Here is a 22,712-nt window from a genome sequence, read left to right on the forward strand (position 1 = left end):
TCAATAAAGCACAAAGTGTCCGGAGATGCGCAGCTGGATTTGTCTCCTGTCGCTCTGGTTCACACTTTCCTCTCTGGCTCTTCTGTTGAGCGTCTGACGCGCTCCTGTTTCCTCATATTTGCCTCTTTTTTTGTTTTTTTTAAAGTCTTTTTGAATAAAGTTTTGCACACTTTAGGAAATACGATGAGCGATCCGGAAAGGTGCAGCCCAGCGGAACTCCGAGTATCCAGAAGATGTGCGCTCAGCCTGAGCTTCCTGACTGGATAAAACACCAGGAGCGACTTCTGAAGAGTTCGTGAAGCTTCAGCACCGGAGAAAGACGCTGCGGAGCCCGGGCCGACATGAGGCTGTGCAACCGGGGCGTGATGATGCTGCTGACCACGGCGGGGGCTTTCTGCGCCTTCAGCCTCATGACCATCGCCGTGGGCACGGACTACTGGCTGTACTCCCGCGGGGTGTGCCGCTCCAAGAGCCTGAGCGACAACGAGACGGTGCGCAAGAACGAGGAGGTGCTGACCCACTCCGGGCTGTGGAGGACCTGCTGCACCGAGGGTACGGAGCTCATCCACACCGGGGACACCCGGGAAAAATGGCAGGATAAACTTTAGTGAAGAGGCTTTAAAACATCAGGCATCCGGTTAAGGATAAGCATTACAAACACTCAGCAATGCTAATGCTCTAAAAGAGTTAGAGATGAAACACATGGGCAAGTTTGTTATTTTAAATATCCACAAAACCCCGGATAGATGTGCTTCTCAGTGAAATGAATATAGTGGAAACAGTTCTTAATGTTAATTTCCCAGTGATTTAATTTGCACATAAATGGAATTATCAAGAGTTTCGTTTTATTCTGGACAATTCATCAACATCCAAAAATATTTACGGATTTCAACATTTGATGCTCTCCATCTTTTTTCTAAACCAGAGGCTCCAATTGCATGAGCAAATATAAGCAAAATGTACTCAATAAACATGCATTAAAACATCATCTTCATCATTGAGGTACTATCCTTGTGAGAAGTTGTGAAAGAGGGTCATTAGAGGATGATCTTCTCTCAGTGTCTTGTAGCCAACAATAAGGAATGGAACTTTGCAGCTAAATCTTGATTAAAATGTAAAATAATGTCACCTGAATATAAAATATCAGCCAAATGTTGCTCATATGGATGATAAATAAGACATTCAAGCAATTTAAATCTGTTTTTGCTTTTTTTGTAATTATCACACAGGCAAAACAGGTAAAAATATATTGATGCTGCTTCTTTGTTCTACAAGAAAAAAAAACAATTGAATGAAAAAACACTTTCGTGTAATATGCATCAGAGAAATAATTAGGTTTAAAAGCATTTCTGATTGGATTTTTATTGTTGGCCAATGAGCTGCATCTTGAGCGGGAACAGGTAGAAGATTAAGTCCTGATTATGAAATGGATGAAAGGGACTTCTTCGATTATTTATGGCACAGTTTTCCATCTCACCTCTCTCATCCAATAGCACTGAAAATGTTCAGCTTTTTTTTATTTATGCCTCAATTTGTTTTCATCCTTCGTTTCCGCTCTGCCACCTTCCTTTGTTGCTGTCCCATATTCTCTCATATAGTTTAAGTGACAGGCAGTAAAGCACAGGGGGGATATTAATGCCCTGGAAATCCTCTGCACTTGTTTTTTTTTTCAGTCAGTCTGCATCAGATACCGGAAAGAACTCAGACAGAAAGAAATCCACATCTGAAGCTGTAGTTTGAATTACATGCATTGAACTATCAGAACAAGAAAGCACCCAGAATGATTTCAAGTAGATTATTCATCTATTATTATCACTTTTATGTCCATTGGTTGACCATTGAGAACATTTTCTCCTGACACTGACAGTGTTTTTGCTTTTGCTCAGTAATCAAGACTTACAGTAGTTTCATCCAAAGATGAAACTTCATGTTGACAGAAAGATGAGGACAGAAATGTCTCGTCGCTCTTTCTGTCACAGCAGTCGCTGGAATAAACGTGTTTCCAGTAGTTTTCTCCGCTGACCTGCTCGCCATGGCCGAGTTGTAACCGCTGAATGACTTGTGTTTTGGTTACCATAGTGACAGAGTCACAAAATCAATACCACTCAATCAGTGCGGCACACAGGGACACATTCATCAATATATTCCTTCTGTGCAACCATCGAAAAGCACTGCTGGGTCAAAGTTTACCGCGAGCAGGAAGCGCGAATTCAGATGATCTTCACAGGATCGGAGTGTACCGTCAGATAAGGCTGATACGGCCTCTGATGCATTGCGGTTGCAAATCTGTAGGTTTCACATTTAAGGAAAAACACAGTGGAAGACATTCTTAAGTGCAGTTGGGAAATGTGAAGATTAATCATCCAGTGGGACGACAGAGAGCCTGACACCCTGAGCTCCTCTGAGATACAGTCGGTACATTTTAAACTTTGTTTTCATTGTTAGGCACCGGTAGCTTTATATCGGACCAATTTTCTGTTCTCTCAAACTTCCACGAAAACTGCCTTAATAGAAAAACTAAAATGATTTATAGACACCATGTTGATCTCCACTGAACCTCTTAAATTCTGAAGTTAACATTAATTAAACCATTTCAGATAGAACATCCAGCTTTGTTTCACTGGTGCCCCCTTAATGTCCAGAAACTGTGATTAATGAACACATTTGTAAAGACTTCAAAGTAATTAACAGCAATCTCCAAATTCCAGTTCTAATAGTTTATCGGTAAGTGGCACAGTTATTAAATTGCTTCAATGCCTCTTGGGCACAGAGCTGAATAGAAAGGACAAAGACACATTTCCAGACATGTGAAAGAGCTGTTTTTAATTAAACAATCAAAAATGACTAAATTGATGACTGCGAAGAAAGGAAAGCTATAAAAAGTCAAGATTATTCACCTTCATTGGTAAGTTGGTCTGTTTTTGATGATGTACAGATGGACACTGGAATAGACCTCTTTATATTGGCAGTACATCGCTTTGTTCTTCAAGAAACCCCACTTATATAGTGCAGCCTAAAGCACGGTGGAGGTACCATCATGCTTTCGAGCTGCTTTGTTGTCTTTGGCACAAGAGCCATCATATGCAGTGAAGACACACTGAAATCAAGGGAATACTGAAGCCGGTTAGTGAGATCCATGTACTCAGGGTAAAAAAAAAAAACAAAAAAAAAAACCTCCATTTGAGATGGAACTTTTGTGTCTTTTAGCAGAACAAGGGATCAGTTAAAGCAAAATGATTGTTACAAAGGAGCCAGCAATCATTTCTGAATTAAAAACAACCCCAAACCATAGAAAACACAGAAATCTGCCTCGGCTGAAATTATTCTCTGTAACTTTCAAGGAGCTTGTCAGCATAATTTAGACTAGTGTCAGAAAACGGCAGCAGACAAGAGCTTCTCGGTGAAAACAGGAGATGTTTGGAGGCAAACACTGCCAGAGACCCTATAACCTAATCAGTTATAGAGATATTTGTGAACAAAGTACATTTTCTTTTTTATTTTAACCTAAACACTTTTTTAATTGTTGTTTAATTACACGATATTCAGATATTCTGATTATACAAAATGCATTTATTTACTTTTCTAAAGTCACTGCTTGAAAAGTGAAGTATCTCCATGAATACATGTGCATTTGATTAACCTCGATGTTCGGATCTGATTTTGGCTTCAGTGAAGATGTTCTTGATTCAGATTCTTTGCTTCAAGTGTTACAAGTGTTGTTTTCATTGAACTTTCAGACTCTGAAATTGTTTAAACTGATCCACAGATGAAATGATACCAAATATAAAAACAACATATTATTTTGATATTGTTTCAGTGACAACACTGCAGAAGCATTTTGTTTCAGCTATTTTCCTGCAAAACTTTACTTCCTCCATTTTCTTTCAGCAGATATCCTCATTTGCACAATGTCCAAGATGAAACATTTGTCAGAGGAGGCCTCATGACTGAAATGTATTGATAACACACAAAAATAAATAAAAATCAGTTTCTCAGAGAGTCGGCATCACATGATGTAACCTGCTGCATGTATACATGAACATGAAAACATTTTTCTTTGTCTTTTCTCTGATGTTCTGCAGGGACGTTTCGGGGCGTTTGCAAAGACATCGATCACTTTGCTGAGGATGCAGACTACGAGCAGGACGCTGCAGAGTACTTATTACGTGGGTAAAACGCCAGGGCACGCTCAATGTGACAGCTTTAAGGACTGGCTGCTCAGATGATCCATAAACACTCTTCTTACGTTGGTTCCTGTGTGGCCTCGTTCCTCAGGAGCAGTTCGGGCCTCCAGCCTCTTCCCCATCCTCAGCGTGGGACTGCTGTTTCTTGGAGGTGTGTGTGTCGCTGCCAGCGAGTTCTACAAGTCACGCTACAACGTCATTCTCAGCGCTGGCATCCTCTTTGTCTCTGCAGGTCAGACACAAACACAGAAATCTTGAAAACATATTTTCATGAAGCTTCTTCCAGCAAAAGTTTTTTCAAAGTTCAAAGTTCAGCTAAGACAACATTGTTTGTGTGGAATATTTCATCAACAAACATTGAAAATGAAAAAAATGTCCAAGAGCAAAGAGGAAGAGATCAGTGAGATATGAATTAAAAAATGTGGACAGAATGATAAAAAAGTAAATGAAAAGGAAGGATTAAGGCTACCGTGTGACATGAAATGATTAATTGTCTCAATGAGAAGCATTTCCAAATGGATGTTGCTTCAGAAGAATTCATAGTTGGAGCAGTCATCCAATTTTCTCGGATCTTGTTACAGGTATTGATTCATTAAAAGTAAAAGCAGCCTCTGTGTATTTGGTTCAAGTTTTGGGGACAGCAACAACTCTTGATCCAGATGACCTGTGAGGATTATCACCCCTGGCCACATGGCGGCGCACATGAAAAGAACATATGGTGCTCCCTAGGCCAGCGGTGCCATGACTGGCAGATTAACTAATCAGTATGGACAAACTTTTCCCTGCTTATTGGTAAAAATGAACTGATTTGTGAGTGAAGCACAAGTTTTCTTTTTGCTTGTTTGCTCCAAAATCTGATCTCTTCGCCTGTATCAGTGAGCTGATGTTGACTGACAGTCATTATAGCAGAAGGGTCAGTAGATGGACGCCCTTTCTCACCTTACTAACTCACACACACATGTTCACGATCCAGTTTAAATCCAGAAAATCTGAATGAAGCAGCCCTTAAAATTGTTGCTATGTTTTTCAGGTGATAATAAGTTTTCTGTTTTCTTTTGTAGAACTATCAGGTAAGACTTCAGTCAGAGTGCAGCACCACACAATTCTGACGCCGCTGCTGCTTTTGAAGTTAGAGATTTACTTGTTCAGTACAGTCACTCACTTATTTTATTGGACCACAGTCCTCCAGTGAAAGAGGAAGGGAAATTAGTGTCATTTGCATATTTAAGATAACGCACCTTGTTCTTATGCAGAACTTGTGTCACTGAAAGCATAGATGTTAAACAGTGGTGGTCCCAGGATACAACCTTGAGGAACTCCCCATGTACTTTTTGTAAGAACATACAATAAATGATCAATAGACACAAAGGAGTACCAAATTGACGGATTGCATCTAAATCAGATGAGTTGTGCATCAGAGATGCACACTCATACTACAGGTTTAAAGGCTTTAATGGGGGAATCTGTTGATGGCTCACTTTAAATCTTTTCAACAATGATTTTGTTTGTTTTTTTTCCATTGTAAATAATTAACCCATTCTATGATTCTGAACTTCCCCACAGGCCTCAGTAACATCATTGGCATCATTGTGTACATATCAGCCAACTCGGGCGACCCCAGCCAGAGCGACAACAAGAAGAGCTACTCCTACGGCTGGTCGTTCTATTTCGGAGCGCTGTCCTTCGTGCTGGCCGAGATGGTGGGCGTCCTGGCCGTGCACGTGTTCATAGAGAAGCACAGGCAGCTGCGCACCAAGGGCCGACCCTCGCTCATGAAGCCGCCCATTTCCCGCAGCTCGTCCTACTACCGGAACCGCTACTACCAGAACCGCAGCCGCCGGTACAGCTACCGGAGCAACCACAGCGCGGGGGACACCGCCTCCTTCCGAACGTCGCTGGTGCGCGACCGAGAGCCGTCCATCTCGGCCGAGTCCAAAGTCACGTCCCTGACGGGTCTGCCCACGCCGGTGACGGTGGGCTCCGAGTTCATGCTGTACACTTTAACCTCGCCCATCAAGGACGGGAAGATCGACATGGCTGTGGACGATTTGACGACTTCAACCGCTCACAACAGCACGGAGATGCTGCAGGGAAACTGTGCTTCCAACAGAAGGACCACGCCTGTCTGAGAGGATGAGGAGCTTCAGGCGGAACGCAGCGTGTGAACCAAGAACGGACTGTCTGGAGCTGAGTTTCAGTGACAGGTAAAGACAAATGTGTAAAAATAAGGCCGTCGGTGTTAATCGCATTAATCGTGATTAATTAATGTAAGGCTGTCAAAAGATTTTTTTTTTTTTTTTTTTTTTTTTTTTTTATTGCTGAATTAGGATTAGCTTTAGCAACTGGCTCAAAGAAAAGAAATCACAGGGAACAGACAGTTCTGAATGTCATGTCGAATGAGTTCAGGCGTTATTGTCATTGGGACAATGTTTCATTCAGCCCTGTGCAGAGCAGCTGGATTATGAGGATGAGATTCTTCATGTGAAGCTTAAAAATGTTGGAAATATCCCACTGTGGCTGTTTAGGACTGTTCTGTTTGTCATAAGCAAAGTAGAAATCTCTCACCTGTGTTTCATATCACTTGCTTTCTGTTTGTTGAAGTTAGGATAATTATGATTTTCTTTGCTGATGATGCTATTACTTATTTAAAAAGTAGCATAAGAGAGCGACCTGATCTGTTGAATTTCTCAAAGTAAGCACTACGTTACGTTCTTCCTATTGATACTTGGAAGTTGTTTCCTCCCTCTCAGCCATGGTCTCATGGCCACACTGTTTCAGATGTGTTTCAAGGCTCTTTTTCCAATCTGAAAACTATATTAGATGTAGACATTACATCAAGATGGTTTACAAGGTCAAAGAGGTCTTACCCTGGTAAGAAATGCTTTACAATAAAACTGCCTTAAAATCCGAAATTAACAGAATTTTAAATGTGCAATTCAAAATGTGATTAATCATGAATACTATGACAGCCATAGTAAAAACTGATCGAACTGAAAAAATCACAGCTGAGCAGGAGATGAAAATGAATTTTCAATGGGATGTAAAGCAAAAAACTATTAAGATAAATCATCTTTGTTAATACGCTGAAGCCAGTAGGTCTGTTTTTTTTGTTTTTTTTTAAAAAAAGCCTGAATTGTTGTTTTTTAAAAGAGAATGCCAACTAAATCTGTTTTATAACTACTACCATCCCATTCTGAGGGGAAAAAAGGACAGAAGACCATAACACAGCAGTCGTCTCTACAGTGTTTGTGCTCTTTGTTTGTGGCTCTGCTCTGCTATCACACTAGCTATATCTGTAGTTTCTGTGCAGATGAGTGTGTCGTAATAGAAATGTGTGTGCGGCTGTCATGCAGGAAGAGACAGAAAGTGAAAAGTGTGAAAAGTAGAAGCACTCATGCAGAAATACAAGACACACACACACATCTGGGAATCACATAATTGACTCTCTTTTGTCCCTGTCCTCCTTTTTCGGTGGGACCTACATACATGCTAGATCGAAACGCCATTAAATGCATTAAAAATGGTCTCTATCTGTCTGTTGCTGTGTCTGATGGTGTGTCTGAGTGTGCGTTGCGTAAGCAAGTGAGCATCCGTGAGTGTAACAAATGGCTCTGCCCTTCTGCTGTTGTCACCGAGTATTTGTTTACATTGAATAAAGTTTATAAATCAAGAGAGTCTTATGAAATGTGCTTTGGAGAAGAAAACTGTTATTCAAGACGTATTGTTTGTTTTGTCAAGAAGGACAGCTAACGTGCGAGAGAGAATAGTTAAGTAATTGTCCTTTCATAAATGAGCACAAAAGAAAATGTCCTCGCCTGGAACAAAGTGCATCAACAAAGGTATAAACATCAGGGCAAAAAAAAAAAAAAATTATCCCCTGAATGAAAAATATCAAGACGTGCATGTGTGTGTGTGTGTGTGTGTGTGTGTGTGTGTGTGTGTGTGTGTGCACATGCATGAATGAGCAGTGTTACAGATGATGACGGGCAGGACAAACAGTTCAGAAGAAGAAGAAACCTGAATCATTACCATAGCAGCAGCCCGCTCCGGCTGATGCTGATGATGAAAATGTTCAGTCGGGAAATTACCTCAAAACAGCATCATGTACATTTCAGGCAGTGTGTGAGCTGGACACCAGTAGGCTCTTATTTCTCATACTGAATTGTCAGGTAGATAGATAGATAGATAGATAGATAGATAGATAGATAGATAGATAGATATGCTCCTGTGAACCCCTCCATATGCGAAGCCAGGAGTTTTGAGAGCCTGGGTTAGCAGTTGTTTTGTTCGTATTTTTTTTTTATATATGTACCATCTTTATGAACATCTAAATTTACGATAGCCCTGTTTCAATCTAGGTGTTTTTTTTTTTTTTAATATTTGTTTGCTGAATGGGTATCCATCCATTCATCTTCTACAAGGCATTATTCAAGGCCGCTCCAGATGATCCCAGCTGACTATAGGGTGGCGGGCCCCAACCTGCACAGTCCAACAGATATAAACAGAGACAAACGCAATCAAACTCACTCCTACAGACAATTTATTTTCAAAGTCAGACAGAGGACGCTGCAAATTTACCAACACAAGATTTGTTGTAAAGTTTGCAATAGATGGATATAGGCTTTCTCATGAATCCTTTCATTTATATTTAGATCATGAAATATGAGTGAGGAGATTAAAAGACATGAATAAAATATGTATTTACTGTTTTTACGAAAACCCTGTGTTCTGAAACTCTAAATTAGCCAATAGGAGCAGCTCGTTCATATAAACCCCAACTTTGCCTTCGCTCTCAATCACAATGTTTTATTAAGACATCTAATGGTAAATCCATGACTATTGTCTATTTGGTGGCCATGATCCAAATTGTGGCTCCCTCTGCTTACCTCTGTGTTTTAAATATGTCATCACAGCTACTGAACCAAATATTTGACTTTCAGTGGAGGCTTCAGAGAATAGCAACATGAGTTTGTGGTCTTTGTGTATGAAGCTGAAATGAAAACCTGCTGTATGTTTTCAGACTGATTTGTTCATCCCTGTCAATGATAATATTGCGTAAATGGTGTGTTTAAGTGGCAGACTTGTAAAATTTTCACAATAGCCTGTGTGTTGTGCCGCATAATAATGTTTTAAATCATGGAGCTTTTACTGTATGTGCTCGATTGCTCCGTGCACGGTGCGGTGTGCACATGCTGTCGGTGTTACAGTGGAAAGTAAAGTCTCTCCAACATCTCTACTGAAAGATGGAGCTCCCCCATTGCACCTGCAAAAAAAAAAAAAAAAAAAAAAAAAAACCTTTAGTGTGTGTTTAGTGTTTTTACCTTCAAAGCTAAGTCACTAATATGAACATGCATTGAGCAGCATGTATTTATGCAGCTTTCTATAATGTGGGGTTTCACTGCATCAAGTTATGCACACTGAGCTTAAGTTAGGCTGTGCTATAGATTATGTGGTAACACTTTATTTGAAGCCCCCCTGCATAACACATTATAAGTACATTTATAAAGCATTATAATGCCATTATAACACGTGTAGCTATAGTTATAAACATTCATAGATGATCACAATGCCAGGATCTAACCCTAACCCTAACCCTGATCCTATGCTGTATAGTGCTGTATAGTGAGTTATAAAGCATTGTGATCATGTATGAATGTTTATAACTACTTATAATGTGTTATACCGGGTGCTTAAAGTAAAGTGTTACCGATTATGTTTATTGAATTCTCTTAGCAGTACCTTTGATTTCCCTTTTTTGTCTTTAAAATACATAGTTACAAAATATAACACATATAATGTGTCATTGGTCACAAATTGTTGAGGCAGACCCTGCGGGTGTCTTGGAGCATGCAGGTGCACAAGTAGGAGTTCATGATTCTACTTGCCATCTTTAGTTCTGCACTGTTAATTTTTATCATATTTCAAGGCCATATTTATAACATGACGTTTATTTATTGTGTATTTTATTTTGTGTCTTAAATGAATGCAGCACCCTCTGCTGGCCCGGTGCAGTCTGGGTAGTGCCAGGCACACACACACACATCCATTCCTGGACAATAACGGGTTTTTATTTATCAGTAGCACTTAAAGTAATTAGTTATGTATTATCTACTCTGTCTTTGAAAAGGGGAAGTGTGCAGCTGTAGGAGTGAGCAGCCATCATCCTCTACCCCTCACTGAGTTTGTCATTGATGAAACAGCTCCACATAACTAAGGTATTTTTACATTTTTACATTTTCACAGACTGGCATCTTTTCAGTAAACCAAACCACAGTTTAATGGTGCACATCTTGCAGCTTTAAACCTTTATTTCAGCCAGAAAGGTAATCCAGTGTCGTATTACTGCTTGTTTAGTGTGACTATCCATTGGGTAAATAAGAGTAATTTTTTTCACAGGCCCTGAGCATTGATTCCACCAGTGTTCACAAGAGTTGCACTATTCGTACACAAGATGGCAGCACATGCTGCAAACACAATTTTCAGAATAACTCTTGTGAGTTCTGATGAGCCACTTTGGTGAGGATGTATTATTTAGTGTAAATAAAAGCTTTACTCTGCTATCGCGCTGCCTATTGTATGTACAACAAAATTAAAATTCGGTCTCTGGTATTTTAACAACATATCATGACATATCTGATAAAATGAAACAGTCAAATAAGTCAAATAAATTCACAACAGGTCAGCGAGAGTAGACAAACTTGAACTTATAGCGGCAATATAAACTCTATCAGGTCATGGCAACCAGCTCCAATTGTGTAGCCTGTCAGAAAATAGATAGTGATTTAATAACAATTGAAAGTTACACAGAGAAAGACAATCAATATGGGTGATGTTGAGATAGAATAATTACTGTACATTTAAATATTTGAATGAATAATGGGACTGATTAATTAGTGAAAGAAAAAAGTGATCACCCCAGATGGGACTCGAACCCACAATCCCTGGCTTAGGAGGCCAGTGCCTTATCCATTAGGCCACTGGGGCTGGTGATGCTGCATTTGGGTGCATAACGCTCACAAATTCCAAAACCAATACAACTCAACGAGGGGTTAGCTTGGACTTATGAAGGTGTTTGTCATGACTGATACATATGTATTGTGATCAATGTGACAAATATGATTTTAAAGATATATCAAACAAAGCCCTGAGTCGCCCTTGAGCCATGGAGCTCTACTCAGTTGCCAAGCAATATTGAACAAACCTCTTTACCAAGTTAAACAAGCGGAGTCAAACTGATTCCGTAATGTTTTTCTTCACAATAATCGTCAGTCCAGAGTAGTCTTGCGAAATCGTAATTCCAACTGAGCTTTTCATTCAATTAGTACCATAGATTTTATGTTTTTACAGCAATAAGAGAAATGACATAGAATAAGTTTTATAAAAACTTCATACCCCAAAAGCTTCACCAGTTTCTGAACTTGTTGGGGCTACTATTTTGAAATCCGGAAGATGGGTAACCGGAAGTACACTTACATTAATGAGCTAATCTTCTCGCTAACACGACCGGGAGCTTACGGAGAAAAAACACGCTATTTTTTGTAGTGTTTGTCGCGGAAATGTATTCCGAGGTAGGATTCAGTTTGTGTAGGCGCCGTAATCTGTCAGTTTACAATGAGAAATGAAGCCAGGCGATCATAGCTAAAGCCTGTTAGCACCGCGCAGAGGCAGCTAACATCGGAGGCGAGCTGTCGGCGTTACCCTGGTAGTGATAAACAAGGCGCCGCTCACACCCAGCCTGTCTCCAAAGACTTACTAGAAATGGTAAGATAACGTTTATTCGAATCGGTGGGGTCACGTTAATAACCTATTGCTAAACTGGACCGAACACTGAGACCTGCCGTCGACCGATGGTAGGTTTACGGAGTAACCTGAGTAAATCACATTTTGTCACTTTTTTGGGGGGGCAGATCCTTTCCCGGGTGAAGCCCGCCGTGGGAGGCGAAACGCCGACCAGCATCGGTGAGAAGAAGAAGAAGAGCAGAACCAAGGTTCCCAGTCTGGAGGAATACCTACAGCTGAGGGACTACCTCGGGGCCTTAACACTGTTAGAGGTAAACTTCACCCAATTCACATGATGTGTTCACGTCCGGCGCAACAACAGATCACGCAAATCACTCAAAAGCACTTCAAAGGGAACAAGACCCTCCATAAATCATTTTAAAACACAACTTTGTTTGTTTGAATAAAGACTACATTTTATCTGTTGTCATGCAGTAGAGAGAATCAGAGAATTTCCACCTATCCACCTTGTATATCACTTTATAGAGAGTTGCTGGAGCCAATCCCAACATGCTCAATCAGCCATGACTGCTGGCCAGGTTCACCGCCACGGGTCTCCAACACGGCATCTCTCTGGAACTGACAGTCTGACTGACTTGGTGGAAATTCATAGAAATAATACAATAATTTTACCTGTATTTAGCAGAACTGCTGGCCAGGTTCCCCGCCACGGGAGTCAAGCAGCACACGACAACGAAACCACGTATTAATTACTAGATGCTAACTAGCTAGCACGTGGAATGTAGTTAAACTCGTTTTATGCACATTTAAACTGATTTAACACACACCAGACACACTCAGACCAGCACTCTAGTGTTTCATATCGCGCACACAAGTATTTTAACGAACAAATAGTTCGTAAAACAAGATAATTTGCATGCTGTGCCGTGTTCCGACAACTCACCTCGTGCGAATCTCTCTGGAACTAGTAATGCTGCTCGCTGGCCAGCAGGGAGGCGCTACAGAGCCATCTCATGATACACAGTTCTTGAAAATCACAGAAACTGTTACATATGAGGAAGATCCATCACGGTGTAAATAGAGAGACAGAAAACCACACACACTCTCATTGCGCACTCACTTTGTAACTGAAGATGACCCATTGATGGTCCGTCCTTTATCTGGCTGTTATGTACAGTAAGGTGTTTGACTACAGCATAACAACCTATAGTGGGAGAGACATCTGGGAGTATTTGGCTTTTGGCCTCTGATCTTAAGAACAATAAAAAAAGTGAACAGTTTTTTTTCCTCATATGAAATTGGTTGGTAGAAACACTTGTCACAAAGAAGGACCAAAAGTTGAAGTATTTCAGTGCACTGCCGTAAAAGTGGCAGATGGACAGATTAAATTGCAAACAGTTACCCTCGATGAAACCCTTGCCCTGATTCAGTTTTGTCATTGAAATAATTGACTGCTGCACTTTCACAAAGGCCTACATAAATGTATTTGAACTGAGCTGCCTCCTGCAGATCGTCCTGTGTCATGACCTGGAATCAAATTTCAGAAATCGAATCGCTCTCTTTTTCTGCGCAACAGACAGCGCTGTGTTACTGAGGTGTGTTCCTGTGTCTTCTCCAGTTTCAGAGAAGTATCGGAGAGAAAGAGGAGCATGCAGACCTCTGGATTGGCTACTGCGCCTTCCACCTGGGTGATTACAAGAGAGCTATGGAGGTAACTTCTTTGTGGAAATACATTTGTGTAGCTGTGTACACAAAACTGTAATAAAACACTGCGTGGTACTAAATTGCGAATAGTAGTGTGGTGAATGTGAGAAGATAAGTCCGTTGTTGTACAGACTGGTGACATTTGCTCCTTTTGTTCTGTCAGGAGTACAAATCTCTGACCACGAAGCCAGACTGCCCTGCTGAGGTTTGGGTCTATCTGGCCTGTGCTCTGTTTTTCCTGGGTCTCTATAAAGAGGCTGAAGAGGCTGCATCTAAAGGTCAGCATCTCGGTGGGAATGTGGAAATGATGTGATGTTATTCATGAATTCCTCCGTTGTTAATGTTAACCACTCGACCTGTCTTTTCCTACAATGTCGTTTTCGAGGAAAGGAAGCCTGGCAGTGCTTCTCAGCTCCAAGTGTTTAGAAACATTGAATAAAGTGAGATCAACTTAATGTCAAAACCTTCATACTGAGTATGAATATCACTATTTCCTGTAATGATTATGACATTTATAGTTGCACGGTTCACCAATAATTAAGATTTTACACAGCGTAATCTTGATTGATCGACTGTTTAACATACAATTAGAGCCAAAAAAGTAACTATTAAAATGAGTATACACATTGGAGCTGCACAGATCATTATTGCAATCTTTGACATCCAAAAGCCACTTTCCTGTTAGAAGTTGTCGTTGCTTGAATGCAGACAATATATGATGAATATGCAGAGACCCATCTGGAATCTTACTAAACCACAATAACAAGATTACCACACATTTGTTGCTCTATAAATATCAGCCGTTTTACTGTTCAAATATTGATTTTTTTTTTTTTTTTAATTCTTGAAATTATTTAATACACAGGTATCAAATTCTGTAGGGTAACACTGACATCCTGAGCTCAAAGCCATTGTGTTTTATTTTGACTGTGTTTGTTATATGTTGTTTTATTGGTGTAAAGTTAAGACGAATATTTGATTTTCTAATTTCAAACAGATTGGAAATACACGACAAGTCAAACATTTTAGAAAATCAAGAAGTTTATTTTTTTTTAAATTGCAATTAAAGTTTTCAATTTGTTTTATACCTTCACTTCGCAGTTTAATAAGGCATTAAACTCAACAACTTTCAGTTAAAAACTCAAACAACTGAGGTGCTTGAAAACTTTTAACTGGGAGTGTGTGTACAGAATGTAAAGTAAAACAGCCCAAAGACAATATATAGACAGAATTATAGCACTTGAGACAAAGCGTTGCTGCACTGAACATTGGCACAGTTGTGATTCGATCTTAGTGACTGGGAGCTGAAGATACTTAAAGCCGTCACTGTGGGACTTATATATATGATCCTTACGACAAAGCCCTTCAGTTATGTGACTGCTGAAACCAATGTAAGGGCGTAAATGACTTGTGCCTCTCTTTCCAGTGCGAATTGCTGTCTAAATTTCGTGTCTCCTCTTTGCTGCAGCGCCGATGTCTCCCCTCCAAAACCGGCTGCTGTTCCACTTGGCCCACAAGGTTTGGAAACAAACGAAGGACTCGCGTGTCTTCTGGTTGCTGTTGTCCGTCTGCGGTTCACACGTGTTGCTTCTTTCTTAACCGTGTCTCAGTTTCATGATGAGAAGAAGCTGATGGGTTTCCATCAGAACCTGGAGGACGTGACGGAGGACCAGCTCAGCCTGGCGTCCATCCACTACATGCGCTCACACTATCAGGAGGCCATAGACATCTATAAACGGCTGCTGCTGCAGAACAGGTCCGAGCTCCTCCTATCCATCCAGCTTCTATACTGCTTTATCTAACCCAGGGCTGATAGTCGGTGTCGCTGTCTTCTCAGGGATTATCTGGCCGTCAAAGTGTACGTGGCTTTGTGCTACTACAAACTGGACTACTACGACGTGTCTCAAGAGGTGCTGGCCGTGTACCTGCAGAGCATCCCCGACTCCACCATCGCTCTCAACCTCAAGGCCTGCAACCACTTCAGGCTTTACAACGGCAAGGCCGCCGAGGTGGGTCGTGTCTGAGTGCAGCGTATTCTGACTGATGTTCAGGTGACTTTCAGGTTTTGCACTTTAATATGTGTTTTCATGTTTTGAAACTTAGATAGACTTGTGGATTGTAAATGGCAAATAATTTGATGAAGGAGAGGTTGATTTGATTTTGTTGCTGTTAAAAAGAGCTAAACCAGTAGTTTGTGCAATTAAAGAAAAAATAAATACTGAGATGATGATTCGTTACCGTGTTAAAATATCGTCTTTATATTCATTAAATCTCATTGGATTTAGTGGCGTGCTGAGTCAGTAACGGCTTGACCTTTTTATTTCCTTGATAAGTGATGGCAGGTCTGACTCGTGTTTGTTGGCACTTTCTCCTTTTCAGGCTGAGCTAAAGAACCTAATCGACATCTCCTCCTGCTCCTTTGAGTTCGCTAAGGAGCTTATCCGACACAACCTGGTAAGCTCTTCCCAAGCGCCGGCTGTGTGTGCGTATGTCAGTGTGTGTGTGTGTGTGTGAGAGACTTGCATGCCAGGCTTGCACATGGTGAATCCCTCCTTGCTGCAGGTGGTGTTTCGTGGCGGAGAGGGTGCACTGCAGGTACTGCCTCCTCTGATCGATGTGATTCCCGAAGCCAGACTCAACCTCGTCATCTACTATCTGAGACAAGGTGTGTCCTCCGCACAGGGCTGCAGTCTCCCAGACCCGCAATGATCCGGGATAAGGAGAGTAAATATTTACAGGCCTGATGCTATCATGATTTTAAGACAAGTGCGATATATATTTCCTTAGATAGTCATCTTGCATTCACCTCATGCATCATCTCAGTTACAATGTGTGCGATAATTTTTCTTTGAAGCGATGGACAGCACAATGTTGTAAAAAAAAAAAAAAGTGATTGCATATTTTTTGTGACATATTGCTCTATAAAAGCTAAAAAGAAATTTAACCTGATAGATTGAATGGTTTTAATTGGAAAGATTAAACTGTTTTGGTGTGATCAAATAAGTATTTTAACAATAATCGACAAGATGGAATAGATTACGCAGTGTCACTATCACTAGATGTGCTTTATGTGAGTTTGATACAGAAATCTTTCATCACGCAGCAAAGTTGTTTTCAGTGTCAGATCCAGCACATTTTCTTGCGCTCTCATTTTCCCTCCTCCAGATGACGTCCAGGAAGCCTACAACCTCATCCAAGACTTGGTGCCGACCACACCTCAGGTGAGTGCATGTTTCAATCTCACATTTCACTTCTTCTTTTCGAAAGCGGGGTCTTCTCTTACAGTATTGAAAACATACTGCTAAATCAAAGGGGAAAAAAAATACGGGCTTTCTGCCTTTCAGTTTAGATATTCTACAATGTTTTTTAACTGATTATTAATCCAGAGTTGTGTTCATTGCACATTTGTTTATCAGGTTAAACATCCAATGTGAAATAGCTTCCTTTCAAGGAGGCTCAAATTAAAGAAAAAAAAAAAAACAGCAGGAGAATGACAAAAACCTAAAGTTTAATATATTTCATGAAAAGCAGAATCCAGATCTAATCATATACGTATAAAGGAATAAAGAAATGAGGAAAATATCAACCAAGGTGGCCACAGTGACTGGTTGAACTTATTGTTGTTAAGAGTTAATAAACAAATGCCTATCGACAAATCACATTGATTTATAATGTGCCGTTTACAACATACAGTAGCCTTCTTAAAGGAAAAACCCAAAGATCCCACATGTGAGATGATTCTGCAGAGGAAAAACACTTTCAAGAAACCTTTAAAAGCCAGGTTTTTTTTTTCTCCTTTTGCTGTTTGAGGAGGTTGGAGGATATTAAGAGAGCAAATGACAGGACAGAGGAGTAGAGCAACAAACATGTTGATATCAGATAGCAAGCTAATCCGCTCACTGCAGACTTACAGGGATCCTGCAGGGAGGAAGAGAGAGGGGAGAGAGCGGAGAAAGGCAGGATGACTAACTCCGTGAAATCAAGAAAGTCTCAGGTCTGCCTATCATTCTGAACACAGTCAGCCCAAACTATAAGATTTAACAAATAGTCTAAAGCTTTAGGGCCACTGCTGAACCTGGGAGCTGCTTCTGCAACCCAGATATAAGAAGACACAGAAGCAAAAAACATATATATATATATAAGAAAATATGTCATTTTTAATCAATCTGATGTGCTTGGATGATATTGAAATGAATGCATTTGATAATGTGATTAAATTCTTCCTGTAACATCCGTGTTCAGCTCAGAATAGTAAATTCTTGTGCAGAAGAGAAAATATCCAATCAGCAAAACACAATCATAGTAGATTTAATAAAAGCTGCTAACGTGCTCTACTTCCTCTGCTTTTTGCTCGTTTTTTTTTTTTCCCCTGGCAGTTTTGTTTTTAATCTTCAAAAGCTCTTTAATGTCTCTTGGATCGGAGAGGAAGGGAAACTCGTGGAGTGTTTTGGCTTTTGTGCTTTTATGTTTTTTTTTTTTTTTTGTTACTTGTTGAATTGAATTTTCATGGAGTTTGAAGCCGCGATGAAACAAATGATCAAAAGGTTGACTCTGATCATTCAATATTTTCCACAGGAGTATATTTTGAAAGGAGTGGTGAACGCCGCACTGGGACAAGAAATTGGATCAGTGAGTATTTGTGGTAAACTTGAAAAGTTACAAGCAAACAGAGGTGATGTATTTAAGAGTGAGATAAATGTGTTGCAGTTTTTTTTTTCTTCTTCTTTTTTTTCTTTCAGAGGGATCACTTGAAAATTGCGCAGCAGTTCTTTCAGCTGGTCGGAGGCTCGGCCAGCGAATGCGGTAGGCCAGATCGAGATATTATCATCAAAAGATGTTTAACAGCAGCGACGTGCGAGTTTGCGGTGTTTTGTCCTTTCAGACACTATTCCTGGCAGACAGTGCATGGCCTCCTGCTTCTTCCTCTTGAGGCAGTTCGAAGACGTTCTCATCTATCTCAACTCGGTCAAGGTCAGTATTAATTTGTACACTCCGTGCTTCATCCCTGCAGGCAATAAGTATTATTATTGTTGTGACGGTAAATCAAGAATAAATGTAATGTTGATAAGTTCTCTTTCTCTTTCAGAGTTACTTCTATAACGATGATACCTTCAACTTCAACTACGCCCAGGCCAAAGCAGCGCTTGGTAACTACAAAGAAGCAGAAGAGGTATTTCAACATGATCAAACATCTAACACGTCTTCTCTCTATAGACTGTTTCATCTGCTGCTCAAGTGCTGATTTTTTTTTTTTTTTGGTTTTCTGTTTGTAGTTTTTTCTGCACATTCGGAGTGAGAAGATCAAGAATGATTATGTTTACCTGAGCTGGCTGGCTCGATGCTGTATGTATGCCATTAGTTATCATAATTATTCCTCAGATCTTTTACCAATTCACTCTGCAGTGAAGGCCACTCGATTCCTGTAGCAAAGAGGTTCAGATAAGTTCACTAATTATTAAACATTGTATGTGTGAAAATTTCTGGGATGAGAAATAATGAATGCACATTTGAGGAGGATGAGATGAGAGCACAAGCATCTACTTTTTAAGCCTATTTATCGTCACAATCAGAGAAATATTACGACCCTTGGACCAAGTTAGTCTGCAGCACGAAGCCCATCGAAGCCTTCCGAGTCACCCTGAACACAGCAGGCTGACAGCAGCTCCTAATTTGGTTTTCTCTCTGTGGTGTTTGTTCATCATGAGGGGAATTAAGCCAACATTTTGGTGACAAATAGCCAAAACTGGAGCAAGAGCACTCGAGCTTCTTCATCTGCAGCATGTTTGGCATCAGCTGCACAAACACCTGCAGAGCCTGTTTATGTAGAGAGGAAGAAAGGATGCAGTAGTTTCCACCTGATGACACGAAAAGCACGGAGAACACTCTTGGATGTCTTAACTCGGAGAAAACAGAACAGAAAGACCTTTTATGAATGTTCACTGAGGCTGAGATCCGAACAACGCTGCCAGATTCCTACCCTCAGGCCTGCAAAGAATTTAGGGTCACTCTTTTTTTTTTTTTTTTTTTTTTCTTTTTCTTTTTTACTCTGCTAGAATTTCACTCCGCAAGCTCCGAGATTTCTCTTCCACATTTGGCCTAATCCACATCAATAAAACCTGCCCACGGCCTTTAATATTTCACAAATTTGAATCTCAAAAAGCCGAAGCTGCCTGAGAGCGATGGTTTATTGAACACTGATCTTGCTCTTGTCAGACATAATGAACCAGAAGGGGCAGCTTGCCTGGGAGCTCTATCTGAAGATGGGCACGTCCTCAGACTCCTTCAGTCTGCTGCAGCTCATTGCCAACGACTGCTACAAGGTAACAACTACCTGCTTCTCGGCCTCGCCGTTGGAGGCACATGTAAATAAATGAGTAAATCTGTGGATCAACAGATTAATGAATTCATTTGCCATTCAATCATGTAGGACATGCTTTGGTTTCTGCACCTCTGAGGTGGATCACATGTGATTTATGCTAATGAGAAGTGAAATGTGAATAAACACTTTATGGCTCAGGTGGATTTATTATTACTGCTTATTTTTTATTTATAGCTTTCTAGCTTTTAAATGACCAATGAAAGCATAATACCACTTCCCTATGTGTGATCTGAAATGATTGATTAACACAGTGATTATTTTCTTGAATCATTTCGATGTTCGACGTTTTAACTTATCAACAGGTATTTTCAGTTTTTTTTCACACAGCATCCAAAAAAAATCTATTATATCAAACTTTTGCTCCTGCGAAGAAAAGGTGTGGTTGTTTTGGATTTAGTAAATACCAAAATTATGGAAACTCTCCTGTTTTTTGCACTCAAAGGTATACCACATGTGATCACTGCTTTTCATGGCCCCTGGGCCTTTTTATTTAATTTTATTATTGTCTATTATATTCTTTATTCATTCCACAGTGGAGAAATTTTTACTTCTCTGCCTGAGATAGTGGAATTGGGCTTTTCATTTAGTCCTTTTCTGTGTGTTTTTTATTGTTATTCTTTGTCCACTGCTGGTTTTGTCTTTAGGTGAATGCCTTGTTGAAGCACATTTTGCATCTGCAGCTGGGATCTTGTGGTTGAATGATCCATCAGATTTTCTTCTTAAATTGAAAAAAAAAAAATCTTCATGCAGTCTTTTGCATAACAGCCCTCTGGCTTCTGCTTTCATTCGCACCAGAGAAACTGACATGCCACACACCCCAGCTGACGGCCACCGCCTGCGTTTCTTTGTTTCAGATGGGTCAGTTCTACTACGCCGCCAAAGCGTTTGATGCGTTGGAGAAGCTGGATCCAGGCTCCAACTACTGGGAGGGCAAGAGAGGAGCGTGTGTCGGCGTCTTCCAGCTCATCCTGGCAAACAAGGAGCCCAAGTATGTTCGTCTCTTCTGGCTTCGCAGTCGTTTGGCTTTGAATTTCCTCCTTCTCTGCTATGTTTCAGGGCAGGAGTGTTGTGTACACAGAAGAGGCCGGAGCGTTTGTTTATCCGTGACCCAGTGATGCCTTCTCACTTAATTCCGGTTGTGTCTCGTAGGGAGACGCTGAAAGAGGTGCTCGTCCTCCTGCAGAATTCAGGAAACCCCCAGGTGGAGTACATCATTCGAGCTCTGAGGAAGTGGGCCAAAGACAACAGAGTCCTCCTCTCCTGACGGCGGTCGCCTCCATGAACGTGCGCCCTCTGAACTCTCACCATAGGTGTAGCTCCTTTATGCAGACCTCAGCAGTCTTTCGCTATTCATCTGAAACTCGCCACTTGAATAAACTGTATAAATATTTATGCCACAAGAAGAAGAATTAACATTTCTCTGCTATATACTCCAAAATGTCTATTTTGAATGTGTTGTCTGCATCCTTTGTATTAAAATGTGAATGTATTTTTTAAAAGAGTTGTGTGGACTGATGAATCTGGATGGCAGGAGGTTCTCACCTCTGCTGCACTGGAGCAACAAGCAAAAATAATCATCCATATATATATATATATATATATATATATATATATATATATTTGTATGTATATAAAAAAACTGGTATTAATAATGTCATTTAATATTTTTTGAATACCATTTTTTATATTGCATTACACATGCATGGATAATAAATAATAAAGACAGCATTTGGAATACTGTCAAAGATAAATGCATGTAAATATGCTCATATATTAAAAATTTTCAAAGTCATCAAATAAATCCATCTTCAAAAATATCTTGTCCTACAATTCTCACAATGCAACTCAGTGGTATGTCGTTCCTCTGCATTCATGACTGGTCAGCTAAAGCTGGCTCCCCACAGGCGGTCACTGGAAGTAAGCAGCTGTGGACACATTTTAATGAATATCTCAAATGAAAACAGATTTATCAGTGATTATGCGCTGTGATCAGTCTTGTCAGAGGAGGGTGAGTGATTTCTAATATCATAATCCAGCTGGCTTTAATGCACGTTGGTTAAACCTTCCCTGCTTTTATGTTTTAGAACTCAGTGGACGCTTAAAGTTGATATGGTGTTGAAATGTTAGTTCATCAAATTGATCAAGATGATATTATCAGTTTTATTCATATTCAGACAAGGCTTATTATTAAATTGATGTATTTGAATCAAACTTTCTTGAAATTGTTTATTTTAATTGTGAATTGTGTGAAAACCAGCTCAATAGGCTGAGGGTTGGCGAGGGCCTGTGTGTGACTAGACTAATGTACAGATAGTTATTGTCTGTTTTGCGAGTGTGAATGCCTTTTATTTTTAGCACTGTGAAACTTAACTTGACACTTGAGTGAAGATAATAGGTGGCGCAAGTACAACCAAAACATGGGCAGAGCTGCAGTCAAAGCAGTTCAGACATAGTATGGCCATTGGCCTGTAATATTTTCCCTGAAAGTCTGTTGATTTAAGGTATTGGCCTTAACGCGCGCGCGCACACACACACACACACACACACACACACACACACACACACACACACACACACACACACACACACACACAAACTTTCCACATTTATATGTCATATTTCTGCTATAACATCTCATTAGAACCACATGATCTTAGAGGAGAAAAAAATAAACAACAAATAAGAAGACATGATGAAAAAAGAGC

At 40.3% G+C, this 22,712-nt stretch overlaps 3 protein-coding genes and 1 non-coding gene across 5 annotated transcripts in view; 3 read left to right on the forward strand and 1 right to left on the reverse strand.

Annotated features, from left to right (window-relative positions):
• The window catches only part of LOC115390688 (protein kinase C beta type-like), a 40,138-nt gene extending 36,128 nt beyond the window's left edge, over positions 1–4,010 (forward strand). Inside the window, exon 17 of the transcript XR_003931703.1 lies at positions 3,997–4,010. The gene's annotated coding sequence lies outside the window, so the exon portion shown is untranslated. The remainder of the gene's footprint in view (positions 1–3,996) is intronic.
• Positions 342–6,313, forward strand: LOC115390703 (voltage-dependent calcium channel gamma-3 subunit-like). The gene is made up of 4 exons (XM_030094678.1): positions 342–552; positions 4,083–4,166; positions 4,276–4,416; positions 5,748–6,313. Exons 1-4 carry the CDS (start codon positions 342–344, stop codon positions 6,311–6,313), a joined length of 1,002 nt encoding a protein of 333 aa, XP_029950538.1.
• Positions 6,314–11,095: 4,782 nt separating this feature from the next.
• On the reverse strand, positions 11,096–11,168 carry trnar-ccu (transfer RNA arginine (anticodon CCU)). Its single transcript has one exon. It is a non-coding gene; the product is annotated as a tRNA-Arg (tRNA).
• Positions 11,169–11,676: 508 nt separating this feature from the next.
• Positions 11,677–21,577, forward strand: ift56 (intraflagellar transport 56). 2 transcript variants are annotated; one of them, XM_030094658.1, is made up of 18 exons: positions 11,677–11,945; positions 12,092–12,235; positions 13,543–13,635; positions 13,792–13,906; positions 15,097–15,146; positions 15,239–15,384; positions 15,466–15,637; positions 16,008–16,082; positions 16,191–16,293; positions 16,794–16,849; positions 18,204–18,257; positions 18,368–18,431; positions 18,511–18,599; positions 18,715–18,798; positions 18,902–18,971; positions 19,842–19,948; positions 20,862–20,995; positions 21,157–21,577. In XM_030094658.1, the coding sequence occupies exons 1-18, from the start codon at positions 11,943–11,945 to the stop codon at positions 21,269–21,271; spliced, it is 1,674 nt and encodes a 557-aa protein (XP_029950518.1). In that variant the 5' UTR covers positions 11,677–11,942; the 3' UTR covers positions 21,272–21,577. The 2 variants fall into 2 exon arrangements, with proteins under 2 accessions (XP_029950518.1, XP_029950516.1); XM_030094656.1 differs by having other exon boundaries at positions 11,693–11,752.
• Positions 21,578–22,712: the final 1,135 nt, after the last annotated feature.

The sequence above is a fragment of the Salarias fasciatus genome, chromosome 6 (assembly GCF_902148845.1).
Source record: "Salarias fasciatus chromosome 6, fSalaFa1.1, whole genome shotgun sequence".
NCBI lineage: Eukaryota > Metazoa > Chordata > Actinopteri > Blenniiformes > Blenniidae > Salarias > Salarias fasciatus.

Coding starts and splice junctions, on each gene's coding strand:
- ift56 (XM_030094656.1), top strand. Junction 15,385..15,465: donor CGGCTGCTGCTGCAGAACAG/GTCCGAGCTCCT, acceptor CTGTCTTCTCAG/GGATTATCTGGCCGTCAAAG. Junction 18,600..18,714: donor TCTATCTCAACTCGGTCAAG/GTCAGTATTAAT, acceptor TTTCTCTTTCAG/AGTTACTTCTATAACGATGA.
- LOC115390703 (XM_030094678.1), top strand. CDS start 342: ATGAGGCTGTGCAACCGGGGCGTGATGATGCTGCTGACCACGGCGGGG. Junction 4,167..4,275: donor CGCTGCAGAGTACTTATTAC/GTGGGTAAAACG, acceptor CTCGTTCCTCAG/GAGCAGTTCGGGCCTCCAGC. Junction 4,417..5,747: donor CATCCTCTTTGTCTCTGCAG/GTCAGACACAAA, acceptor ACTTCCCCACAG/GCCTCAGTAACATCATTGGC.